We start from the raw sequence: 24,745 nt of genomic DNA, 5'->3' as shown, positions 1-24,745 counted from the left end.
TGAAGCCGGGGCAGCCCTGACCTAAGGCCAGGCTTCATGCTGACTCATTGCCCTTCATGGGAGAATCTCCTGAATGGTGTCCCACCCAGACGCCTGCCGTGCCAGCCTGAGCTTCATGGGAAGAAACAGGAGGCGGCTGGGGTGAAAGGCTCGCCCAGCCAGGGTGCCCACACTCAAGCACACCCTGCACTGCCACCTTTCGATCTCCTGGGCCAGCCCTCAGCCCTCCCGGGAGCACTGGGCAGACCCATGCTGGGGGCCGTCTGCTCCCTGGAAAGCCCAAGCAGGAGGCGTAGCCAATGGAAGAATCCAGGGGATTCCAGTTAGAGAGGGGCCCTGCTTGGGGGCAGTGTGTTACATATGGGGAAATGGAGGCCCTGTCTCCCAAGAGCACCTAACACCTCCCAGCCTTATCACTTGCCACTCTGGGAACCCGAGGAGGGTCTTTGGTACACACTGACAGAATTAGGAAAGGCACTTTCCCCTGGTGCACATCTGGCTGTCTCTGGGCCTCTGTGTTCCAGCCTGTGAATGGGACTGGTCTGGCCTGCCTAGGAGGGGATGTGCATGGGAGGCTCTGAGCAACCTCACGTTAGTCTCAGTGGCCAGCTGTGGTCTGCTCTCCTGGCTGCCTCCTTATCCCCTGGTGGGGGTTCCCCTGGGGCTGGCCCTGGAAGAATGGGTGGTAAGGACCAGAGTCACTTCTTGCCTTCAGGTGCAGAGGAGAGCACTGCCTCCAGCCACGCCTTTCAGTCTTTGCCCAACCACATCCAGCCTGTACTATATGGATAGAGGAGCAGGGGTGGGGGCACTGAGGAAAGCTGGCAGGGGCTTGCCTTTTTGTACCACAAAGGACAGGATGATGGATGACATGACAGGTGAGGAAACTGAGACCCGAAGTGATTACACCTGTTGGTGAGTGGCAGCGCCAGAAGGTAAATGCATGCTTGGTGGGAGTCCCGTGCAAGGGATGGAGCTGACTTTCCTGTCCACCCCTCCCAAACTCCTCACACTCTGCTATCTTTCTCCCAGGGCCAGCAGTTCCACCGCTACGGGGGCCCTGCCTCGAGGACCCCAGGACCTCCCCGCTACTGCCCTGCTGTTGATGGCACCCAGAGCTCTCCAAGGAAAGCCAGCCTGGCTATGGGAGGCCCCTACCCCTGGAAGCCCAAGGCTGGCCCAATACCCCGTGTACTGCCCAGTCCTGGGAGCCCAAGGCCGGCACGAAATACCCGCATCCTGGCTGATGGCAGGGCTGCTGAGGAGCATCCGAGTCCCTTCGGAATCCCGTACTCCAAACTGTCTCAGTCAAAGCACCTTAAGGCCAAGTCAAGTGGCAGCCAGTGGGCCTCATCTGATTCTAAGCGGAGGGCCCAGGCCCTCCAGGACCACAAGGACCCCTAGGAGCCCAGCCTGGGCTGGACCCACCAGAGTCTGCTCTGGAGCGGGGTGGGCAGCCAACACTGACACTCACCTGGTCAGTGCACCAGTACCAGGTGGCCATGATGGTTAGGCCGAAGGTCATTCCGGTCCATGGGAGGTCTCCAGTATGGGGGTCCCGAAACATGTGCATGGCGTCTGCCCGTGGCAGGTGGCAGGTTGTGTTGGCAATGGTCCTGGAGGGTATGGCCCGGGCATACACTGCTTCCAGCTGTCCGTAACCACCAATCTGGTCAAAAGCTGGAGGGAGACAGGTGTGACAGGGGCCACTTGGTGGTTGGTGGCCCTGGCTCCAGCTCTCCTTGCCCTCATCTCACAAGTAACTTTGTAAAGCATCAAACTGGAGTTTTTCCCACCTTGCCTTTCCTGGTGTTTGGAAAGGTGTGGTGAGTAGCGGGTTTAGAAAACAAGGTAAATTTAAAATAATTATTTTATTTGTATTTAAAGTAATACTATTAAATGAGCATTTTGCACGTGGGCACCATGGTGTCCTGTTGGCCGGAAGGGAATCACTGCTGGTCTCCAGAGGCTTGTTGGCCTCAGGTAAGGGGTTCTTTGCCATCCAAGGAGGCAAAAATAGTTTTCTCAGCATCCTGAGCACCTCCCTGAGGCATGTGAAGTGGTACGGTCCTGCTTCAGGGTTTACAAAGGGTGTAGTTTCACTAGTGCTAAAAATGGCTGCTCGTGATGTGGCTCTTTCCAGCCTGTTGGGTGGGTGGGACTACAGCCAGGGGTCTTGCCTCTTGAGTCCAGAGCACGTCTGTTCTCTCTGTTCCCGTCTACCTCGGGGTCAGGTCTCTGCATGGCCAAGCTTTGGCCTAACTGGCTTTGCTATATGTGTGGTCTCTCTCCTCCTATCTAGATTGGGCCTGGCTGGCTGGTCCCTGATCTAAGAGAGGAAACCTGGGCGTAGGAAAACCCACCTCTGCCCCAGGCCTTGTTGACCAGCAGGATGTGTAAAAAGGATCCCAGTCCAGGATCTGTGTTTGGACCAGGAATCTCAGAGAAAATCTCAGAGAAGCTCAGAGAAAATGTACAAGTCTTAGCGACTGCTCAACCATTCTTAGACCCTGAGTCTGGAAGTCTTTCAAGGCTTCCGTTTACCCTCTGTGGGATCCTCCCATCTTCACTTGCCTACTTTCAGGGTTAGAGAACTCACTAACTCACGGGACCACCCTATAAGCTTGTTTGTTCAGACTAGTATCAACAGTCTGTCTAAACTCTCCTCCCAGCCTTTGTCTAGCAGGAGACAGCATCACCTCTCAGGAGTCTGTACATGATTTTAAACAATTGGAGGCGACACCCAAGAAGTTCTGTGGTATCCTAATTGTGTGGTTCCACATCCACCTGTCAAGTCCCAAGCCAGGGCAGGCATGGCCAGCCCTGTGCTCGTGAGTCAGCTGCTCTCCAGTGTGTACCTGGTGACAGCTGGGCAGTGAGGGCAGAGAGGAGGCAGGCAGGCAGTGTCCATCTGTTTCGGGGGTAGAGGGGAGGACTGTCTACTGACTTGCCGTCAAGAGCCCCATAGGTGTGGGATAGCCCACGCCACTGTGGACTGAAGCCCCAGCCCTCACCTTTGATGGCCAGGATGACAGCCCCCACCACCATGATGACTGTCTGCAGGGCATCCGTGTAGATCACAGTGGCCAGACCCCCTGAAAGGGAACAAGGTAGCTGGAGGGGATCCCCTGGCCTTGAGGGAGAGGGGACCCAGGAGGCAACTTCCAGAGCTCCTGGTAGGCAAGCTATGAGCAGAAGCACCACAACCTGCAATCGTATCCCCAGTCCTAGGCCTCCCCAGAGCTTGTAGGAGGAAATGGCCCTCGACCTCCTACATGCGTTCCCTGGTTCCCACCAAGCCACAGCGTGACAGTCAGGCCCTCCCTGGGGCAATGCATACCTGCGATTGTGTACAAGGCTGTGATGAAGAGCGTGAGGGTGGTAGAGAGGTAGAAATTCCATCCCAGGCAGATGTGCACAAAGAGTGCCCCAGCGTACAGGTCAATCTGGGGGAGGACAGTCCAAGCAGAGGTTGGAGGTTAACATGGGCCAATGGGCTCAGAGCCCAGATGCTGCTGCTACCAACTGGCCATGTGACCTGGGTGACCCATGGATGAGGAAGAGAGACCTCTGCCCGCTCACCTACCCATATGGAGCTGTTCTGACGGTGGGAGAAAGAACTGGCTGTGGACAGCTGTTTACTGCTGTGTTCAGATGTACAGGGGATGTTGCTGTCATTAATAAAGTCCAGAATGGTCAATGCCCACTGATGCTTTGTTACTGAACTTGACCCAAGACTGGGGAACTCAAAGGGCAGAGCCCTGCCCCCTTGGTTCCTCTCTTTCTCTCTCTTTTTTTTTGGTTTTTGAGACAGGGCCTCACTATGTAGATGAGACTGACCTGGAATTCACTGTGTAGCCCAGGCTGGTCTCAAACACACAGGGATCCTCCTGCCTCAGCCTCCCGAGTGCTGGGTTTACAGGCGTGCGCCACCACGCCTGGCTGTCCCCTTGGTTTCTAGAGTGATCTTGATAAGGACTCCAAAGAGATTCATGGGGGAGACCCAGGACGGCTAGTGGGCCTCAAAGCAAGTGCCATGGCTAGGTTGCCAGGGGTACTTTTGCTTACTTTCCCCAGGAGGGTTGGACCTGAAAGCAGCACTCAGGCACATATCACAGGCTAGCTGGTTCCAGAGTTGGACTGGACAAGCTCTGCCATCCAGAGTCTGGGGCTGCTTATGTGGCAGAAGTCCTAGCTGGGGCAAGGCAGCCTTGGTATGGGAAGGGCCTTAATAAATCATAATCCCACCCTCCAATAGGCTAAGAGAGAGAAGCTTGTCCTATGGCCTGTCCTTTGGAGTTGGATGATGGGCTCCCTACCACACCTCTTTCTAAACCTGCTAAACTCAGCAGAGGAAAGATGACCCAAAATATACTCTAGGACCAAGGTTCTCAAAGGAGGCTGGGGTAGGATGTGGTTAGCTAAGTCCACAGGTGTGTGGGATAAGTTCGCACCAGATCGACCTCCTTGGGGCCCGGGAGACACAGAAGCTACCCTTTTGAACTCCTAAAGGACTGGTCCACATTGGCACAGTCAGCTATTGTCACCAGGCTCCAGAGGTCGGGGAGCAGAGACAGAGCCCAGGTGAGGAACAGGATCAGCTCTAAGCTGGTGGTGTTTCCTACTTCCCCTCTAGTGTCTTTCCTGCTCTTGGAGAGACCAGCCAATGTGTTTTCAGGACACTGACCCTATTATTGCAGTTCTTGGCTTCAACAGTGTGTGGAGCTGGGAGTGGAGTGGCTCAAGGAAGGATAGGCGGAGTCAGCTGAGAAACCCAGTGGTACTGCATATCAGAAGAGGAAAAACTCTTCAAGGTCCTACCCCTTAGGACTGGAGAAGAAACTGAGGCTCAGGAATCAGGTAGGACTTCTCAGAGTCAAGCACCCCTCTCTTCTATATATCAGCAATTGAGTTGCCAGGTGAGACAAGGCCCAGAGGGGGCAGGAAGTCTCTAGAAAGCCTGCTGCACCAGTTTCCCCCATCTGGCTGTCCTCCAGCTGCTGCTCAGGACCCCTTGCTGGACCCCAGGTGTGAGGGACAGAGCCCTGTTCTGTGCACCCGATCTTCAGATTCTGGGCACACTAGGTCAGCAGCCTCATTCCCATGCCTTGTCCTTTGCTGCTTCCAGGCCCTGATTCCCCAGCACCTTCTGCCTTTACAGTCCCAGCCTCTGCCTTTCATCCTCCAAACTCAGCCATCCCAGGTTCCTGACTGCTGTTTCATGGATAGTCAGTCTTCCCTCTCTTCCTTTTGTGCTGGCAGGCTTCAAATAGTACAGGCAAAGGTGTGGAGGTGGGTCCTTAACTGTTTCTTCTCTGTTGACCCTACAGGGGGTCAATAGGTCCTTCAAAGAAGCAATTGCCAGCACCACAGAGGAATCTCCAATATAGACATTCCCTGGTGCTATATGACCCTTCTGCAGTTTAAAGTCTTTCCTGGAGACCCAGGCCTGGTAGAAGCTGAGAGTTGCACAGACCTGGGTTTGTGTCCCTGGCCTGCAGTGTCCCAGCCATGTCACTTTGTGAGTAGGTCATTTCACTTTCTGAGCCTTATATGTAAAATGGGCACATGCATATGCAGCAAGCACAATTGTTTCTACCAGTCTGGCTGGAGCCTGAGGCTCCCATCTCTGCAGCTGTCTTCACTTGCCACCTGCTGGTCTGCCAAGAGAGGCTCAAGGAAGATCAGGTGACCACGGAGGGGCCATTCTCTCCTCTGTGCTCCCTCTTTGGGTGGTCCCAACAGCAGCTGCAGTCTAATCTAACCCCCTGAAGACACAGCTGGAGTCCTCCAGGCCAAGACGGCAAAGGAACTTGCTCATGGTAACAAAACCATGGGACACCATTAAAAAAAGGAAAAACAAACAGCATGTGTATGTTCCTCCCCAAGGAAGGGTCACCCTCAAGGGCCTAGAGCAAGCCAGGACTTCACTCCAAGTCATTGCCCAATACAGCCAAGCCACTGATCCATCCAGACTCAAAAATCTGCCCCAGCTGCAGGCTGATGTCTAGGATCCTGGCCAGCTGCCTTCTCCTGGGAGTTCATCTCTATCTCAGTCTTCCTCCCTGTTTCTTCCCTCCAGTATGATTCCCAACTGCCCATATCTTCTACCTACAGGCTGCTTCCCTTGTCTTGTGCCCGGAGTCCCAGCCAGTCTTCCAAGGCCCTTGACATCCCCCACAAAGCCCTTGCCACCTTGCCATCTTTGATAAGTGATAAATGATCATGTGTTTAATCTAATGCTCTGACTCACCTAATGCGTCCTAGAATCATCAACCTTGGGCACAGAGAAGCAAATACCTTGCTCAAAGTCCTGCAGTCCCAGAAGGCAGGGTCTTCTCTTGGGTCTGCGAGCTCCCCAGGAAGGAGGGCCAGGTTCCACAAGGGAGCACAGTGTGGAGAGAAGGCAGCTCTGCCCCTTGAAGCAATGGCCACCACCAGGGACGTGGGGGCCAGAGCCCAGTCCAATGAGGAGCATGGTTCTGCACAGGGCAGGCTGGGGCTGACCTGCAGGCTTGCACAGCTTGGAACCTCAGCTCCCATGTGCATGAAGGAGCCTCATTCTATCTCTCAGCCGCTGGAAACTGGAATCTGGGGTGCTCCTGCCACACTGTACCTGGCCACCCTCTTCCCTGGAGCCCCTTCTTTCCTCTGTAGAGTGGTAGAGAACCTGGAGTAGACCCTGCACTGGCATTTAACACAGATCACTATGATTTTCCCCCTAAATTGTCTCCCATGTCCCCCGCCCATTTCTTTCCCCCAGAGGCTCAGAACAGGAGCTTCTTGCCTTTGCTATACTCCCTGCAATCGACACCCGCACGCTGCTGAGGCTTCTCTCCCCAGTATGTGTCCACTCTCTTTGGAGCCCTCACTAGACCTTCAGACACCAGGCTCCCTCACAGGAGAACCAGAGGGCCTGAATTGGTCCAAGGAATGACGTCCACCTGCCCATCCCTGCCTAACCCATAGGCCCCACCCACCCCAGAAGCCCCTCTCAGCCTGGATTCCTTGTCAGGTTGGAAGGCTCTACTCAGCCCAGCATAGAGAACGTATGTGCCCTCCTGCCCCCTGCTGCCCACCATCACACCTCTTTTAACAAGCTGCCCCGTTGCCGTCAGTCCTGTCTCAGACACTGCAGCAGCAACACGGCATGTCCATGCCAGCCCATGCGCTTTCAGCCAAGCTGCTCCCTGCCCGGCTCTCCCTAGACTCTCTTGCAGCCACATGGTTGCTTCTGGGATCATGCTTTTACCCTTTGTTGTGATTATACAGTTCCATTTACATATCAGGTCTGTCTGGAAAGTGCTCCTGGGGCCACACAGTAGGTGCATGATAAGTAGGTGTGTTCCCAGGTAAGGAGAGGCACGCTAAAGCTCCCGGGCCGTCTAGTCCCCACGGTACTGTTGTCTGAGATTGGAGACGTTTTGGAGTTGGGACAGGACTGCGTGGCCCCAAAGCTGAAAATAATCACTATCAGGTCCTTCACAGACAAATGTGCCCACCATTGGCATATATTATTGAACTCAGTCCCAGGAGAGGTGCTGGGCATGTAGAAACATTGAAGACATAGCAGCGAACAAAGAAAAATGGGGAAGGTAGACTACAGATGCCCCAAGTCAATTATTCAACATGGGGGAAGATGCTAAAGGTAGGACAAAGGAGAGAAGAAAGTAGGCAGGACTGGTAGGGTAGGGGCAAAGCAGGATTTCAAAGACTGGCGAGAAGTAGGGAGCCTCCTGGGCATCGGGGAAGAGAGTTCCAGGCCAAGACCACAGCCGATGCAAAGGCAGGAACACTGGTGTGTGGGGAGAAGTGTCAGAAGGCCAGAAGAACACGGAGAGGAGAGGCCAGTGAGGCAGCAGGGGCCACACGATGGAGGACCTTGTGGGTCACAATTGGCCTTTAAGGCATATGGATTATCTTGCCTGGTTCCCCTAGTTCCAGAGGCCCAGAGACCTACAGTGATGGAATTGTGTGCCTCAGTCCCCTGTACTCTGTCCTCAAAGTGCTCTCTGGAGGTCCTTGTCTTCTCTGCAGGATGGTGGCAGCAGCCTTGTGATCCCTGTCTGGGCAGGCTTTGTCTGGAGCAGTTCTGGATGTTCAGACGTCGAAGATGTTCCTGGGACTCAGCCCAGTAAGGTCAGGGCCTCTGGGGGCCAGTGGGGAACACACACTTCAAACAGCTGCAGTCCAAAGCCATCAGTCAGGACAGTCCTGGTCACTCCCCAAGCCAGCAATTAAGTGTTCCTTTCGCATCACCCTCTGCCTCACCCCAGCAGCCCCAGTGTTGGTTCTGGAGCCTGGGCTTGATGTGACTGGTTGCTCCCCATTTAATAGGCAGGTGCTCTGAATCACCCCCATCACAAGGTAGAGTTGGAAGCACCACATCCTGGCTGCAGGGAGTGGGGACAATATGTGTGGCCTGGTCCTGGGCAGGAGGCAGGGTTCTGGCTGACCTCTGTCTGGTTTGTCAGGACCTTGGCCAAGGCGACAGTGTCTGACCAGGTCTCAGTGGTCACATCCACGAATGGGTGCTGGAGGACAGCATCTAAGGATCCTTCCCACTTGGCTGAGCTCTTCCTTCAGCAGTGCCAGAAGTCCCACCCCGCCACTCATCCTTCCAGCTCATCTTCCGGGAGGTTCCAGAGAGCACTGACCTGCAACCTGAACCTGCCACCCCGCTGCCTGACGCTGTACGTTTGACTTCTTCCCGCTGGAGCTCCTCAGTCTTATCTCTCACGGTAGCCCTCTAGGTCAGGTATGGAAGGCTGGCAGCCTAAGAGCCAGATGTGGCACCTGCTTCTGTTTTTGTGAATGCCGGAGCACATTCTCTGCTTTGCCTGAGTTCCTTAAACTGCCTGTTATCTCACTCCCAGTCCTCACACCATTTCCTATCTGGTTCTGGGAAGTATCTAGCTTAGTGATCACTAGATTCTAGGTCTCCTGACCCAGTTGCCCCCAACTCATCCCATACTGTCCTGTCTCTCTTTTTGGTGTTTATTCTCCCTCCCCTGTCAGCATCCTTTCCTTCAAAGATGCCAGAATCAAATGTCACTCCCATCCCCCACAGGCTCTATTGCTTCCTTTTCTGAGGTCCGTGCTTGTCTGTTCTCTTTCTCTATCTGCCTCGTACCACATTGAGAACCAGGGCAGATCAGAGCCAGGTGTTATCTATTTCTGTATATCTGGATGCCAGAGAGGTGGACTCAGGAGATGGGGCAGAGTGAGGAAGAGTGTGGGGGGGAGTTTCAGAATTCAGCCTCAAGGACATCATCCTGAGGCCAGGTCCCTCAGATTCTAAAGGGATCCATTTAGGAAGAGAACCTCTGAGGATTCCTTGAGAACATCTAGTAGTGATGGTGTGGTGATGCTTACTGCTAACAATGCCCGGAAACTGGCTACATTAACAAGATGCTCTGAGGAGTCTTTCCCCACCCTGAGCAGCCCTGAAGGCACAGAATATAGGAGACACAAAGCTAAGGCTACAGGGGACCTAAGGAGGATGGGGGCAGGCCAGTGCCCAGTCAGATCCAAGGCAGGGCCCAGGGAGGGCTCTGGTTGGTGTTCTTGGAGCCCTCCTTCAGCTATTCCCACAGCTTCTGGCTGACCAGCAAGACCTCAGCCTCTGCAACCTCCATGCCTCCTGAAGCCTGGATTTTCGTAGCCCCAGAGCTGAACAGATATTGTAGGAAATGACTTTGCTGCTGAGCAGAGAGGCCCCACAGAGCACATCCCCCAGACCACACACAAGCCATCAGCTACCTTCAGGAAGACCTGAGAGGTGGGCAATGACAGCCCATCTTACAAGTTGAAGAAGTTGAGGCTAAGAGAGGCTCAGAGGCTTTGGCCAGAATGAGCAGCCCCCAAACCCAGGCTCCTTTGAAGCCTGAAGCTGAGGGAGGCTGCAAGTTCCTGGTGACCTGGAATCCAACAGGGTATGGGAAGCTGGTATTGCCAGAGTCTGTGAGCAGAGGCTTGGGGTGACTTCTTTTTCTTCCTTGGGCCTCAGTTTTCTTATTTGTTAAATCAGGGGTTCAGACAAGGCAGGCTCTGGGCTCCTACTGACTTTGACATTTGAGGTGGTGCTTTCTGCTCCTAATGTTCTCAGGTTGAGGCCAAAGGAAGAGTTGAAGCCATGGAGCTGCCCAGAGTGATCAGGGTGGGAAGCAGGAGATGGCTCCATGCGAATGCAGGCCTGGCAGAGGTCACATGGGCTTCTGTCACCCTCCAGTGGGAGATTCTGGCTCATCTTGATGAAAGCTACAAGGAAGACACCCAGGTCTGGCCCCTACCACTCCCACCCAGTAGGGTTGGCAGCTGAGCTTTCAGCCCAGGGACTCTGGATCAGCTTTCCCAGAATTGTGGTGTGACCCATTGTTCCTCCTCGGGTCTCAGAGGTGGGTGAGAGGATGTCAGGTCCATTTGAGAGGCTCCCAGATGGGGCATGTTTCCAGGCTATGCCATGGAGGGTGGAGTAGGAGACTCACCGATATCTTGGTAAAGACAGACAGCAGCAGGGAGAGGACGGATAGATACATGCGGATGCGCTGGCCTCCAAAGCGCTTCTGAATGTATTCAGGCAAGGTGACAATCTGGGAAGGCATAGGGGCAAGGGATAAGCACTCCTGGGGACAATGCCCAGCGTTCAAGGCAGGGGCCCATCCCAAGAACCCCACCTCTCCTTTGGCTCCTAAGCCTCTCAAAGACAACGACAATGACAAAGGCATTTACTATAGCCCCAGCCCCAGCCCTAAGGCTCAGGCTCCCCTAAGGGCAGTGGCGTGCTGAGATTGGATGGAAGAGCCACAGCTGAGAACAAAGGGACGAGTTGGGAGGTTGTTGTGACAAATCCAGAGGAGCTGTGCTGAGGCTGGATGGGGTGCAGCTATGAGGGCTGAGCAGGGTTGCCTCTGAAAAAGAACCAGGGAAGGAAACCCAAGGGGCTTAGTGACAACAAAGTGGGACTGAAGGAATGCGTGAGTCAAGAATGTGCAGCCAGGTGTGCTACCTAGTTATACTGCCCAGGTATGCAAGCAGTCGAATGTCCCCACTGAGCTGCTGCCTACAGAGAGCAGTGGGAATGAGCCCACAGGTGTTCAGGTTGTGGCCCAAGAGAACCTATTTTAGTGGGCCACTGAAAATGGTAGTCGCACTGATAATAAACCAGCCTGGAGGGTTCTCCTGCTTAGACACGAGGTCTCGGGAGTCCTGCTTACCACCACCAACTGGGCCCAAAGCCCAGCTCCCAGACTCACCTCTGAGGAGATGTAAATGGGCACAAACACCCACGCCAGTGCCAGGAGAACATACGTGGCCTGTGGGAACAGAGGCAGGTGAGGGACACCATGTGGCTTCCCAAAGCCCTGCCTCTAGACATAAGTAGATGCGGTGGGAACTGTTGGTCTGGAGGCCTATCTCTCCTGCCTGGTTTGGTGTGAGAATCTGGGCAGGCATGGGAGAGGGGCCTCCCCGTCTCTGGCCGGGCTTCGGTAGGGCAGGTCCCCATCCCAATAGCTCTACCTCTCCCTTGACATATGAAGTGGCTGTGAGCCTCTTGAGGGCAACAGTGATGGCAAGGGCATTTACTAGTCCCAGCCTCAGCCCCAGTCTTAAAGTCCAAGGCCGAGGCCGAGGCCATCAGCTCCTGTCCAGCACATTGATGTCTTGACTAGTAGCTTGCTTAGGGACACTGCCTGTCTAGGGACCTGCCTAGACATGGGCTGGCACTTGTGGTTACTCGGAACCAGGGACTGGTTATGGTTGCTATACCCTGTGCCCCAGCCCTCCCACAGGTTGTGTCTCTCCTCCGGGGCTCACATTCCATTCGAAGCCTGCCACAGCCAGGCCTCCAGCTGCACCTGAGCCAGCCAATCCAACAAAGAGGCCAGATCCCTCGCTGCTTGCAAAGAGGGAGGCTCCAATCTGGAGGGAAAGAGGAAAATCAATCAGTGGCAGGCCCACCATGCAGGCTTCACCCTGGACCCAACAACTTCACAAACAAGTGGGCCCCCATTCCTACTTTACAGGTAAAGAGTCCAGGCTTCTCTGGGCTGGCCACCCAGCTAAGGAGCAGACAAAGTTTTTAGACTCTAGATCCCCATCCTTTACCCAATTTCCATCAGCCTGTCCCTACATGTCCAGTTTGGGCTTCTCCTGCCAGCCTCAGGCCTAGACTATTGAGCCAGCCCTTGCAGCAACCTTGGAAGAGGATGACACATGAAATCACCTCAGGGATGCAGATGGAAGCTGACTTCCAGGCTGGATAGAGGGGGTACAATAAGTCAGGGTTCACTTACCGGCCACCACGTCATGTCCCGGCCTGCCAGGAAGTATCCACTCACTGTATTCCTGCTGGCTCGACAAGAAGACTATGAGGACAGAAGAGGAGAAGCAGGAGTTGGAACGCTGTGCACTGTTGGTGGGAATGGCTTATTGCTGCAGAAAAAGGTTGGCAGTTCCTCAAAAAAGCTAAGCATAGGCTGGGCAGAGTGGCACATACTTATAATCCCAGCTACTTCAGAGGTGAAGGTGGGAAGCCCACAAGTTTGAATCTGGGCAATTTAGCAAGACCCCATCTTAAAATAAAAAGGGCTGCAGTTGTAGCTCAGTGGTAGAGCATTTGTGTGAAGCTCTGTTTCAGTTCCCACACCCCCCGCCAAAAGCATTGAATTGCCATGTAATGCAGCAGTGCCAGTCTGAATTATACCCAAAAGAGCTGAAATCAGATGTCCACTAAAAATGTATGTAGGAATGTCCACAGCAGCACCACTCAGAATAGCCAGAAGTGGAAACAACCCAAGGGTCGATCAACTACTGAATGAATAAATAAATGTTGTATAGCCATATAATGGAATATTACAAATAAATAAACTCCCAACACCCAAGAAAGAGAAATGAATGAAGTTCTGATGCATGCTACAGCTTGAGTGAACCTTTAAAACATTATGTTCAGCGAAAACAACAGACATAGAAGGCAACATATATGTAATTCAACTTACATGCTGTTCATAATAGGCAAATCCACAGAGACAAACACAGATTAGAGGTTTCCAAGAGATGGGGAGTAAGAAGAATGGAGAGGATTTCCTTTTGGAATGATGAAAATGCTTTGCCATTAGATAGAATTACAAGTTCCACAGCAATTTAAATGTATTAAATACCATGAATTGGACACTATGAAAGGGTTTAAAATGTTGGATTTTTGCCAGCATCAGATTTATTTTAGAAGTCTTTGCCAATTTAATTATCATAAACACAGAATAACAGCCAGAATAATGGGCCAAAAAGCATAGAAAACACATAAAACAATATACAAAATCAGTGGTGGTGGACCGATGGCATGTGTGTTGCAGTGGGCGGTTTGCATCACTGAAAGCCTAAAAGGTTCCCATCACTACTAAATCAGGGTGCACTCTTAGGTACATTTTAGACAATCCATTTTAGATTACAATAAATTTTTCTCTCTTTCCTTTTATTTTTTATTTCTTTTATTTTTATTTCTTTCCTGTCTTTTATTTTGCACTTCATTTATCTATTGCATTTCTCATATAAGAGGAAACCATGCATCTATTGAGATGATGATGTGATTTTTGGCCTTTCTTCTGTCTATGTGGTGTATTGTGTTTATTTACGTATGTACATTAAACCATGCCTGCATCTCTGGAATTATCATCGTGCATGGTCTTTATGACGATTTGCTACATTCAGTTCATCAGCATCTTCTTAAGTTTTGCCTCTATGTTCATTACAGACATTGGCCTATAGTTCTCTTTTGGTTGGTTCCTTTTTCTGGTTTTGGAATCAGGGTATTGCTCGCTTCCAGGAATGACTTTGGGAGTTCTGCTTCCCTTCTGATTTCATGAAAGAGTTTGAAGAGTATTGGCATTAGATTTTCTCTAATGACCTTGTAGAATTTGACAGTGAACCTGTTTGGACCTGGGCTTGCTTTTCTTAGTTGGTAGTTTAAAAAAATTATTCCTTCAATTTAATTTACTGATATTGCATTACTCATGTTTTTTATGTCCTCTTGGTTCAGCTTTGGTAGTTCATATCTAGGAATCTATCCATGTTTTCTAGATTTTCCTTTATATTAGAGTATAGGTTCTCAAAGTAGTTATCAAAGATCCTCTGGATTTTGGCAGAATCTGTTGAAATTTCACCTTCTTCATTTCTGATTGCATGGATTTGTGTATTTCCTTTATTTTTGGTAAGATTGGATAAGAGTTTTTCTGTTTTATTTATATTTTCAAGGAACCAACACTTCGATTCATTGTATTGATTTTTAGTCTCAAGTTCATTAATCTCTGTCCTGATCTTTATAATTTCTTTCCTCATACTAGCTTTGGATCTGGATTGCTTTTGTTTCTCTAGAACACTGAGGTGCATCATTAGGTTATTTATTTGAGCTCAATCTGTTCTTCTGATGTGAGGTATAAACTTTCCTCTTTGGTGGAGGGGGCTGGGAATACAGCTCAGTGGTGTAAGCATGAGGCTCTGAGTTAGATTCCTGGTCCAAAAAAGAAAAAAAAAAGCCTCTTTAAAAAAACACTTTATTTAAACAACAACAACAACCTCTGTGGACTGCTTTCACTATGTATGAGAGGTTCTTGTATGTTGTACTGGCATTATTGTTTGATCATAGGAACTGTCTATAATTTCTTCCTTAATTTCACTTATGATCTATTGATCATTCAAGAGGGTATTATTTAATTCCTATGCATTTGCATAGTTTCTGGGGTTATTTTGCTATTGACTTCTAGTTTCATTGCAGTATGATCTGATAATATGCATGGGATAATTTTGATTTTTTTTCATTTACTTAAGTATGCTTTATGGGCTAGCATATGGTCTGTTTTGGAGAATGTCCCATGTGCCGCTGTTGTTGGATAGAATACTCTAGATGTTTATTAAGTCTGTTTGTTTGAAGATTTGATTCCTCTCTGATGTTTGTTGATTTTTTTGTCTAATCGATCTATCCATTTGTGACATTGGGGGATTGAGATCTCCCATTACAATTGCACTGATGTTTATCCATTTCACATTCATTAATGCTTGGGTTCATTAAAAGTTGGGTAATGCTGGTATTTGGTGTATATACAATGGTTAACTCTTCCTATTGAATTGTTCCCTGACCTTGTCTCTTCTGATCAGTTTGGCTTGAAATCCATTTTATATGAAGTTAGGATAGTTACTTCTACTTTTCTCTGGGTTCTCACTGCATTGAATATTGTTTTTCATCCTTTGATTTTAAGCAGCAAATTTTTTGAATTAAATGTGTTTCTTGTATACTGCAAATTATTGGATTTCGTTTCTTCATCCACTCTGCCAATCTGTATCTTTTGATTGGGAAATTGAGACCACTCATATTGGGAGTTATTACTAAAAGATATTAACTTATTCCTGCCATTCCATTATTTTCCTGTTGTTGGTTTCCTGATGTTTTCCCTTTTGCTTAGCTGCTTATCCTACCATGTATATTCATTTTTTCTGACTTATTATTAGCATTGCTGACTTCATTGTCTCTTTCTAGGATATCTTTGACAGTATTTTTGTAATGCTGGTTTGGTAGTCATGAATTTCTTGAGATGCTCCTGCTGTGGAAATACCTTATTTCTCTGTCAATTTTGAAGGAAAGTTTTGCAGAATACACAAATTGGGGGTGTAAGTTGTTATCTTTTAGTCCTTGAAACACTTCACTCAAAGCCCTCTTGGTCTTTAAGACTGTGTTGAGGAGTCTGTTGTAGTTGAAATGGGTTTGCCCTTACATGTGATTCATGACCTTTCTCTAACAGCTTTTAAAGTTTTGTCACCATGATGGACTTCTGGAACTTTGAATATAATATGATGTGGGGAAGTTCTCTTTTGGTCATGGATATTTGGGGTTCTGTATGGCTCACTTATCTATATGTTTACCTCTCCCTATTTTGGGAAATTTTCTGCCTTTTTTTGGACACAAGGGCTCACTATGTAGTCCACGCTGGCCTCATACTCATGGCAATCCTCCTGCCTCAGCTTCCCAAGTGCTAAGATTACAGGTGTGCACCACCACACTCAATATCTGCCATTATTTCTGTGAATAGTGTTTTTATGCCACTTGTGTTGCCTTCTAATTTTTCACTGAATAAGTGAAATGGAATAAGTGATTGGAATACATTTATTCTTAGATTCTTCTTCTTTGTATCATCTAGCACCTGTTGGCTCCATTTTCATGTTCTCTTGTTTTTAGAGTGTTTGAGTAGTGGATGTTGGAAGGCATCACTGTCCTCTAGTTATGAAATGGTATCCTCATATTTGTCACTTCTGCTACCCATACATACTTTCAATATAATTTTTAATCTCCTGGAGTTCAGATTGAAATAGTTTCATAGACTAATTCTTTGCTAAACTGGTCCTTCATGTTTTATATCATTTTGTTTAGCTCACCTTTCTGTTGTTGTCTTCTGAAAGCTCCTGGATCATTTGGCATTTAATCCCATTAACTATTTAGTTATTTCTTTTGTGTTCCTGCTGAGTACATTTTTAATCTGTTTTCTAACTCCTGCTCTCCTTTCAAATAAGTTGGATGTGTGGCTTAGGATCCCCCCTCAAAGTCCTCTGGATTGGCTTTGGGGGAGTTTGGGATATTGGGAGACATTTTTTGCATGTCTTTTCATGTTTCTATTGTTTTGTGCTAAGGTTTGTGGAAGCTTATAGTGTGAAGCCTTTATTGCTAGTATAGAGATGTCTTAGTTGCTTTTCAGTGATGTACTTTGGGCATGGATAACTATAGTCCTTTACCTCACCCAAGATCCAACCCCCTTGGTTAATTTGGGAGGGGAGAAGGCAGCATAATTGGTCCAACACTGAGTTCTCTGGGAATGTATTCTAGTATTGTTAGTGTCACAAAGGTAATCTGAGTTGTTGCCCTACAGAAAAAAATTAATAGCAATGATTATATAATCCTGGGAATATCAAGCAAATCAGCTAGAGTAGTATCATCCAAGATGAACTGGATGTTAACACACCCTAAGAAATAATTATGTACCACCTTTAACACTAGAGAAGAGATCCACAATTATGGTGCAAAAACATTAAGACAACCCAAGTATTGACTTACAGTGAATATGTACCTAATGCAACAGCTATATCTCTGCTAATGGTAAAAAATGATTCAACAATAATTTTATAGGATTAACTATGTAAAGATCAGTTAAGCTTTATGGTTATACTATTAAAGGCTCATTAATTTTTTTTTTGAGACAGGGTCTCACTTTACAGTTCAGGCTGGCTCTGAAGTCACTATGTAGCTCAGGCTGGCCTCAAACTCATAGCAATCCTCCTGCTTCAGCCTCCCAAGTGCTGGAATTATAGGCATGTGCCACTACGCCTGGCCATTCATTAATTTTTGCAATTGAATTTCTATAATACCTGATGCAAACGTCTATGCCTAATAAGAAATGCCAGCAACTATAAAATCCTTTTCTGTTTTGATAGCAGGCAGCAGTTGTATCATCAATATCCCAGGAACCGGTTCGATTAAAGCAGAAAGTATTAATTCTGTAAAAGAGACTAGCAAATAGTATGATTTTGAACAAACTATTGTATTAGGTATGTTGCATTGCTTCTTGGCTAAGATCAAGTGTTATTAGGGATGTTGCTCATGTTACTCACTAGGGGGACTGAAGGATCTCTTAGGACCTATAAAGTCCGGCTTCGGCTATTAAATGGAAGACACACCCATGCATGAAAGCCTTGTTCACCCCCAGCTGACCCTCCGCCTGCAGATTCTGCACCTTGGCCATGGCCACCTGCATTGCATTTTGATTCCCCTTGGCACAGGGCAGCATAAGTGCCAACCAACTGACTGATTTAACTGTGGAAAAGACAATGCCCTTGGAGAGGAGATAAGACCCAGAGAGTCAGCAGCTCCAGGGAGAAATAATGGACTGGGCCAGCAGGGCAAGCCCTAAGAAAAGCCTTTAATTTTTTATCATTAAATAGATTTTTTACCTTTACTGTACATTTTTTAGGATGAATTTTGCCTTTAATGTTTTTTATTTTGCTCTCCACATTTTTTCCTTCTTGTTATTTTCTGTTACTTTTATCTAAGTCTATTAATTTTCTTTTACTGCTTAATAAGATCTTTTACTTTTCTCTCCTCCGTCTCATCACCCACTGATTAATTTTTCTAATTTCACTTTTTTCATTCTCCAATTTGCTGACCCTTTTATCTTTACTAGCATAACCATTAACTTTATTAATCTTTGGATAGGTAGTTAACAACTATTGAATACTTTTCTATTGTTAGCAGAGGTACAGTTGTTGCATTTAGTAGATGTGTGGTGTTTATACTATAATTAGAGATCTCTTTCCTATGGTTAAGGCTGGTGCATTGCTGGTTCTTAGGGTATATTGATAGCCAGTTTGTTTTTGTTGCTATTATTATGATGATTTTATTGCTATCAACAGACAGGGTGGCATAGTTGTTGCTATTAGTTTTTGTTTTCTTTTTTTTTTTTTTTATGTTTGCCAGTATCTGGCTTGCCTTTGTGTCATTCATAATACTGGGACCCATTCCCAAAGAAATGGGTTCTAGATCAAGAACTGGGTGCTTGGCAATACTGCAACCTCTCCTCCCAAATCAATGGAAGCAGTTAGATCTTGGGACAGAGGCAAAGTCTATAGTTAGTCATGCCCAGAGTGCCTCACTAAAAAGCAGACCCCAACTAAAGAGGTCTCCATACTAGCAACAAAGTCTTGCCACTACAATCAACCTGTAAACCTCAGGGTGCATGTACACGTGTGTGTGTGTGCATTTGCTGAATTATTCGAAATGATAAAAACAGATCAATAAGGGATTCAGTGAGCTCAAAGAAGATATAATTTAACAGATACTGGACATAATAAAGAAAATAAGCAATGAGTTTACAGAGGACAATAATAAAAAGATGAGCTAAATAAAATAATAGAAAACATGTTAGCAGTTTAGCAAAGAATTACAGTCCATCAAAAGATACCAAACAGAAATCCAGATTAAAAATTCTATTGAAAATATGGGCAGAAAAGGCCAAGGATTTAGCTCAGTTGTGTTGCTGCCTGCCTGGCAAGCGCAAAGTCCTGAGTTTGATCCCTGGTACAAAGAAAAAGAAAGAAAGAAAATATGGACAGCAGAAGTGACCAACGTGAGGACAGAGTGTCAGAACTAGAAGACAGTTCTGATGCTTGTGACCAATTACTCAGAAATACTGTCCAAAGCAAGAGAACAGGAAAAATGGATCCAACAGCTGCTAGATGACACAAAGACGACTAATCTAAGATTAATTGGAATTAGTGAAAAAATCAGAAGACAGCACAAATGGAATCATAAATAGAATATAAAATACCTATTTAAAGAAATAACAGCAGAAAGTTTTCCAAATAAGGAATAAGAATTTAACATACAGATAAGTGGAGCATGTAGGATCCCAAATAGCTGTGATCAGAAAAGTACATCTCCACATCATAGGCAAAATCCCAGAAGTCCAGTACAAGGACAGAACCTTAAAGTCTGTTAAAGAAAAGCAATGAATCACTTATAAAGGTAAACCATCAGAATTACAGCAGACTTCTGAACACAAACTTGAAAGGCCAGGAGAACTTGGAGGGAAGTGTTTCAAGCCCTAAAAGAAAACAACTTCTAACCTAGACTGATATATTCTGTAAAACTATGTCTTAAAATTAACGAAGAAATAAGATCTTTCTGTGACAAAGAGCACTTCAAGAAATTCATGAACACCAAGTAGCACTCCAAAAAATCCTCAAGGATATTTTAGAAAGAAACAATGAGCTAACAATGCCAATATGTGTAATAGAATGAATACCAGGGAGGGTGACAGTACATGAGGGAAAAAGGCAACAACAGGAAAATAATTTGATGACAAATAAATCAATACTTACTAGTAATATAATTCTCAATGTTCTACATTTAGTTTTTTGTTTTTCATTTGTTTTTTTTTTTGTTTTTTTTTTTTTTTTTTTTTTTTTTTTTGTTTTTTTTTTTTTTTTTTTTTTTTTGGTACCGGGGATTGAACTCGGGTCCTTGAGCTTGCAAGGCAGGCCACTGAACTGCTGAGCTAAATCCCTGGCCCTAGTTTTTTTTTTTTTCTTTCTACTGGGGATCAAACCTGGGACCTTGCACCTTGCAAGGCAGGTGGTGGAACCCCTGAGCTAAATCCCTGGCCCTATAACTCTCAATGTAAACAGTGTGTTCCCCAAACAGAAGACACAGATTGGTAGAATGGATCAAGAAACAAAATCCAACTGCATACTGTATATAAGAAATATATTTAATCCAAAAAAGAATCGCACAGACTAAAAAATCAAAGGATGAGAAACAATATTCTATGAAACAGGAACCCCCAAACAAGCAGATGTAGCTATCCTATTTTAGAAAAAGTAGATTTAAACCCAAAACCGATCAGAAGAGGCAAAGAAGGTCATTATATGTAGGTTAAGGGAGTAATTCAACAGGAAGAGATAACAATTATAGATATACATGTATACTCAACTTTATAAAAGAAACATTAGTGAATATAAAAGATTAGATAAACAGAGTAGATAAACATCAACCTAATTATGGGGGGACCTCAATACCCACCTGTTACAATAGATCAACTCACAAAAAGTCAACAAAGAAATATGTGTTGAACCAAACCTTCAAACAAATACATTTAACAGATATCTACATAGTGTTCCATCCAAGAATGGAATATACATTCTTCTCAGCAGTACATGGAATTTTCTCCAAAACAGACCCCATAAAACACGCTTAAGTAAATACAAAAGAATAAAAAATTTCTTATACTTATTATCAGATCATAGTGCAATGAAACTAGAAATTAGTATGGAAATCAGACAATATCCTCTTGAATAATCAGAAGTTCACAGAAAAAAAAATCAAGGAAGATATTAGACAGTTCCTAGAATTAAATGATAATGACAGTACCAGAACCTATTAGACATAATGAAAGTGACCTCCCTAAGAGGGAGGTTTATAGTTGTGAATGTCCACATCAGAAAAATACATACAGTCCAAATAAACAACTAATGATGTACTTCAAGATCTTAGAAAAACAAGAAGAACCCAAACCAAAGACAGGAAGGAAATTATAAAGATCAATGAAACGGAGACTAAAAAATAAATACAAAGAATCAATGAATTGAAGAGCTCATTCTTCGGAAGAATAAGCCAAATATAAAAACACTTAGCCAATCTTACCAAAAAAGGAAAGAAAAGATCCAAATCAATGCAATTAAAAATAGAAAGAAATGGAAATCACAACAGACACTGTCAAAACCCTGAAGATTATTGGTAACTACTTAAAAAAATGGAGAATTCAGAAGAAATGAGTAGATCCCTAGATATATATGAATTACCAAAACTGAACCAAAAAGATATATAAAAACTCTGAATAATCCAATAACAAGCAATGAAATAGAAATAATAATAATAAACCCTACCAATAAAAGCCTAGGGCCTGATATATTCACTGCTGAATTCTTAAACTCCAAGGAGGATATAATGCCAGTACTCCTCAAACTCTAATGAAGATGAAAGGGAAGGAGTACTCCTAAATCATTCCTGGAAGCTAGCCTTATCCGAATTTCAAAACCAGACAAGGATTCTGTCAGAAAAGAGAACTATAGGCCAATCTCTTTAAAGAACAAAGATGTAAAAATCCTTAACATGAGACTGGCAAACAGAATGCAACAAATCATTTAGAAATCATATATCATGACCAAGTAGGCATCATCCCAAGGATGCAAGGATGGCTTAACATAGGCAAATCAATAAATGTGATATATCACACAAACAGAAACAAGGATAAAAACTACATGATCATCTCAATAGATGCAGGAAAAGCCTTTGACAAAATCCAACATCCAGAGCTGTAATCCTAGCACTTGGGAGGCTGGGCAGGAAGACTGCCATGAATTTGAGGGCAGAATGGGTTAAATAGTGAGTTTAAGACCAGACTAAACTACATAATGAGACCCTGCCTTAACCAAATACCCAAATCCAACATTCATTATGACGTAAACCCTAAAGAAAACAATTATAGAGGAACCTTATGTCAATCTGATAAAAGCCATTTATGACAAACCTACTGCCAACATCATATTAAATGGGGAAAAATATGAAAGCTATTCTTCCAAATCAGGAATAAGATGTGGATGTTCAACTATCACCTCTCCATTCAATATAGTAATTAAAACATTAACTAGGGCAATCAGGCAAGAGAAAGAAAAAAAAAATATATATAAAAGGAAGAAGTCAAATTATCACTATTTGCAAGTGACATGATTCTCTACATTGAAGACCCAAAAAATTCCACCAAGGACCTCCTAGAATTAATAACAAAATTTAGTAGTGTTTCAGGGTAGAAAATCAACACACAGAAATTAATAGCATTCCTGTACACCAATAATGAACTCATTGAAAAAGAAATTAGGAAAACAATACCGTTCACCGTAGCATCAAGAAAAATAAAATACTTAGGTATTAACCTAACCAAGGAAGTGAAAGACCTCTAGAATGAAGACTACAGTCCTCTGAAAAAGGAGATTGAAGAGGACATTGGAAAATGGAAAGATGGCCCCTGTTCCTAGTTAGGCACAACCCAAATAGTCAAAATGGCCATACTACCAAAACTAATAAACAGATTTAACACCATTCCAATAAAAACCAACAATAGTTCTCACGGAATTAGAGAAAACAGTCATAAAATTCACATGGAATCATAAGAGAACCAGAATAGCAAAGCAACCCTGGGTAACAAGAGCAAAGGAGGAGGAATAACAATCCTGGATTTCAAGTAAAATTACAAAGCCACAGTGATAAAAGCAGCAATGGTATTGGGACAAAAACAGACATATGGATCAGTGGAACAGAATAGAAAATGCAGAAACAACCCCAGGCAAGCCTAGCTATCTGCTCTTTGACAAAGGGGTCAAAAACGTATACTGGAGGAAAGATTGCCTCTTTAACAGTGATGCTTCGAAAATTGGCTATCCACATGGAGAAGACCAAATATAGACCCCTATCTCTCACCATGTGCTAAACTAAAATAAAAATGGACCAAAGATCAAAATGTGAAAACAGAAATTCTTAATCCACTGGAAGATAACAAGTAAAACTCTTGAAGACATAGGCTTAGGCAAGGACTTTCTGAACAGAACCCCACTTGTGCAAAAAATAACATAGAATCAACGAATGGGAACATGTCAAATTAAAAGACTCCTGCACAGTGAAGAAATGACAGAGTAGAGACAACCTACAGAATGGGAAAAAACTTTTGCCAGCCAATCCTCAGACAAAGGACTAAATACCTAGAACACATAGAGAACTCAAAAAATTAGACCTCTTAAAATAAAAGACCTTATCAAATAATGGGCAAATGAAAGGCTAGACACTTCACAGAAGTACAGAAGGGATCCAAGAGATGGAGGAAGAGTGAGGGAGGGAAGGGAGGGGAAGGGAAGGATATAAAAAAAGAATTAAGATATGTCATGCACCAACTCCCCATGATGAATGCAATCATTATATACCAAAATATGTGTCAATCTTTTAAAAATGGAGTACAAATGGCCAAAAAAATACATGGCAAAATATTCAACATTTCTGGTCATTACAGAAATTCAAATTAAAACAACACTGAGATCCCATATTATTCCAGGAAGAATGGCTGTCATCAAGCAATCATATAATAGCAAATGCTTGCAAGGCTGCAGGGAATAAGGAAATCTTCTACATTGTTTTTGGGAATGTAAACTAGCACACTCATAAATATCTATAGGGAGATTCCTTTCTTTCTTTTTTTGGTACTAGGGATCAAACTTGGGACCTTCTGCTTACAAGGCAGGCAGCGAAACCACTGAGCTAAATCCCTGGCCCCGGGGATTCCTTAAACAAACAGACAAACAAACAAATAAAACCCTAGAAATTTCATTTGATCCATCTATTCATCTTCTAGGTATCTTCCTGAAAGAGTTAAAGTAGTATAGTACAGTATTTTGCTTTTCAAAATATCCATTAAACATACATGTGTCATCTAGGCCTTGCCATTCCATTTACAAAGCAGAGGCAGAGTAGATTTATACAGGCATACCCACACAATTTATAACAGCTACATCTAATTCTCTTGCTATTTCTACCATGTGTGCAAATATATCCTTCACCAAAGTCTTGAACCTCTCAAAGTCCTTCATAAGGGTTGGAACAACTCTGTCCAAACTCCCGTTAATGCTGACACTTTGACCTCCTCCCATGAATCTTGAATATTCTTTTTAATGGCATCTAGCATCGTGAATCCCTTCCAGGTTGTCAATTTACTTTGCCCAGATTCATCAGAGCAATCCCTACATATGGTAACAATAGCCTTATGAAATGTATTTTATATATACTGAGATGCAAAAGTGTACTCTTGGGGCCATGAACTGCAGAATGGATGCTGTTGGCAGGCATGAAAACAACAATCTCACCGTACATCTCCATCAGAGCTCTGGGGTGACCAGGTGCATGGTCAGTGAGCAGTAATATTTGGAATTGAGTCCTTTTTCCTCCTTCAGCAGTAGGTCTCAATGGTGGGCTTAAACTATTCATTAAACCATGTTTAAAATAGTAGTCTTTGGGGCCGGGGATTTAGCTCAGCAGTTCGGTGGCCTGCCTTGCAAGCTCAAGGACCGGAGCTCAATTCCCCGGTACCAAAAAAAAAAAAAAAAAAAAAAA

At 45.3% G+C, this 24,745-nt stretch overlaps 2 protein-coding genes across 4 annotated transcripts in view; one reads left to right on the top strand and one right to left on the bottom strand.

Moving 5' to 3' along the window:
- Fam83g (family with sequence similarity 83 member G) overlaps positions 1–3,763 on the top strand; it is a 30,703-nt gene extending 26,940 nt beyond the window's left edge. The window contains exon 5 of the mRNA XM_010618907.2: positions 1,033–3,763. Coding sequence (XP_010617209.1) covers positions 1,033–1,404 — 372 coding nt within the window. The 3' untranslated portion in view covers positions 1,405–3,763. The remainder of the gene's footprint in view (positions 1–1,032) is intronic.
- Positions 1–24,745, bottom strand: part of Slc5a10 (solute carrier family 5 member 10) — a 69,118-nt gene that overhangs the window by 41,904 nt on the left and 2,469 nt on the right. For 2 of the 3 annotated variants that reach the window (XM_010618908.3, XM_010618909.3), the window contains exons 2-8: positions 12,297–12,368; positions 11,818–11,922; positions 11,256–11,315; positions 10,488–10,592; positions 3,341–3,446; positions 3,015–3,095; positions 1,475–1,680 (exon numbers count right to left, since the gene is read on the bottom strand). In XM_010618908.3, coding sequence (XP_010617210.1) covers positions 1,475–1,680; positions 3,015–3,095; positions 3,341–3,446; positions 10,488–10,592; positions 11,256–11,315; positions 11,818–11,922; positions 12,297–12,368 — 735 coding nt within the window. The remainder of the gene's footprint in view (positions 1–1,474; positions 1,681–3,014; positions 3,096–3,340; positions 3,447–10,487; positions 10,593–11,255; positions 11,316–11,817; positions 11,923–12,296; positions 12,369–24,745) is intronic. The other variant, XM_010618910.3, reaches the window with a different exon arrangement.

This window comes from Fukomys damarensis, unplaced genomic scaffold (assembly GCF_012274545.1).
Source record: "Fukomys damarensis isolate Sample0158 unplaced genomic scaffold, DMR_v1.0_HiC HiC_scaffold_13, whole genome shotgun sequence".
Taxonomy (NCBI): Eukaryota; Metazoa; Chordata; class Mammalia; order Rodentia; family Bathyergidae; genus Fukomys; species Fukomys damarensis.
The sequence above is the reverse complement of the archived record's forward strand: the minus strand, read 5'-3'. Positions and strand labels throughout refer to the sequence as shown.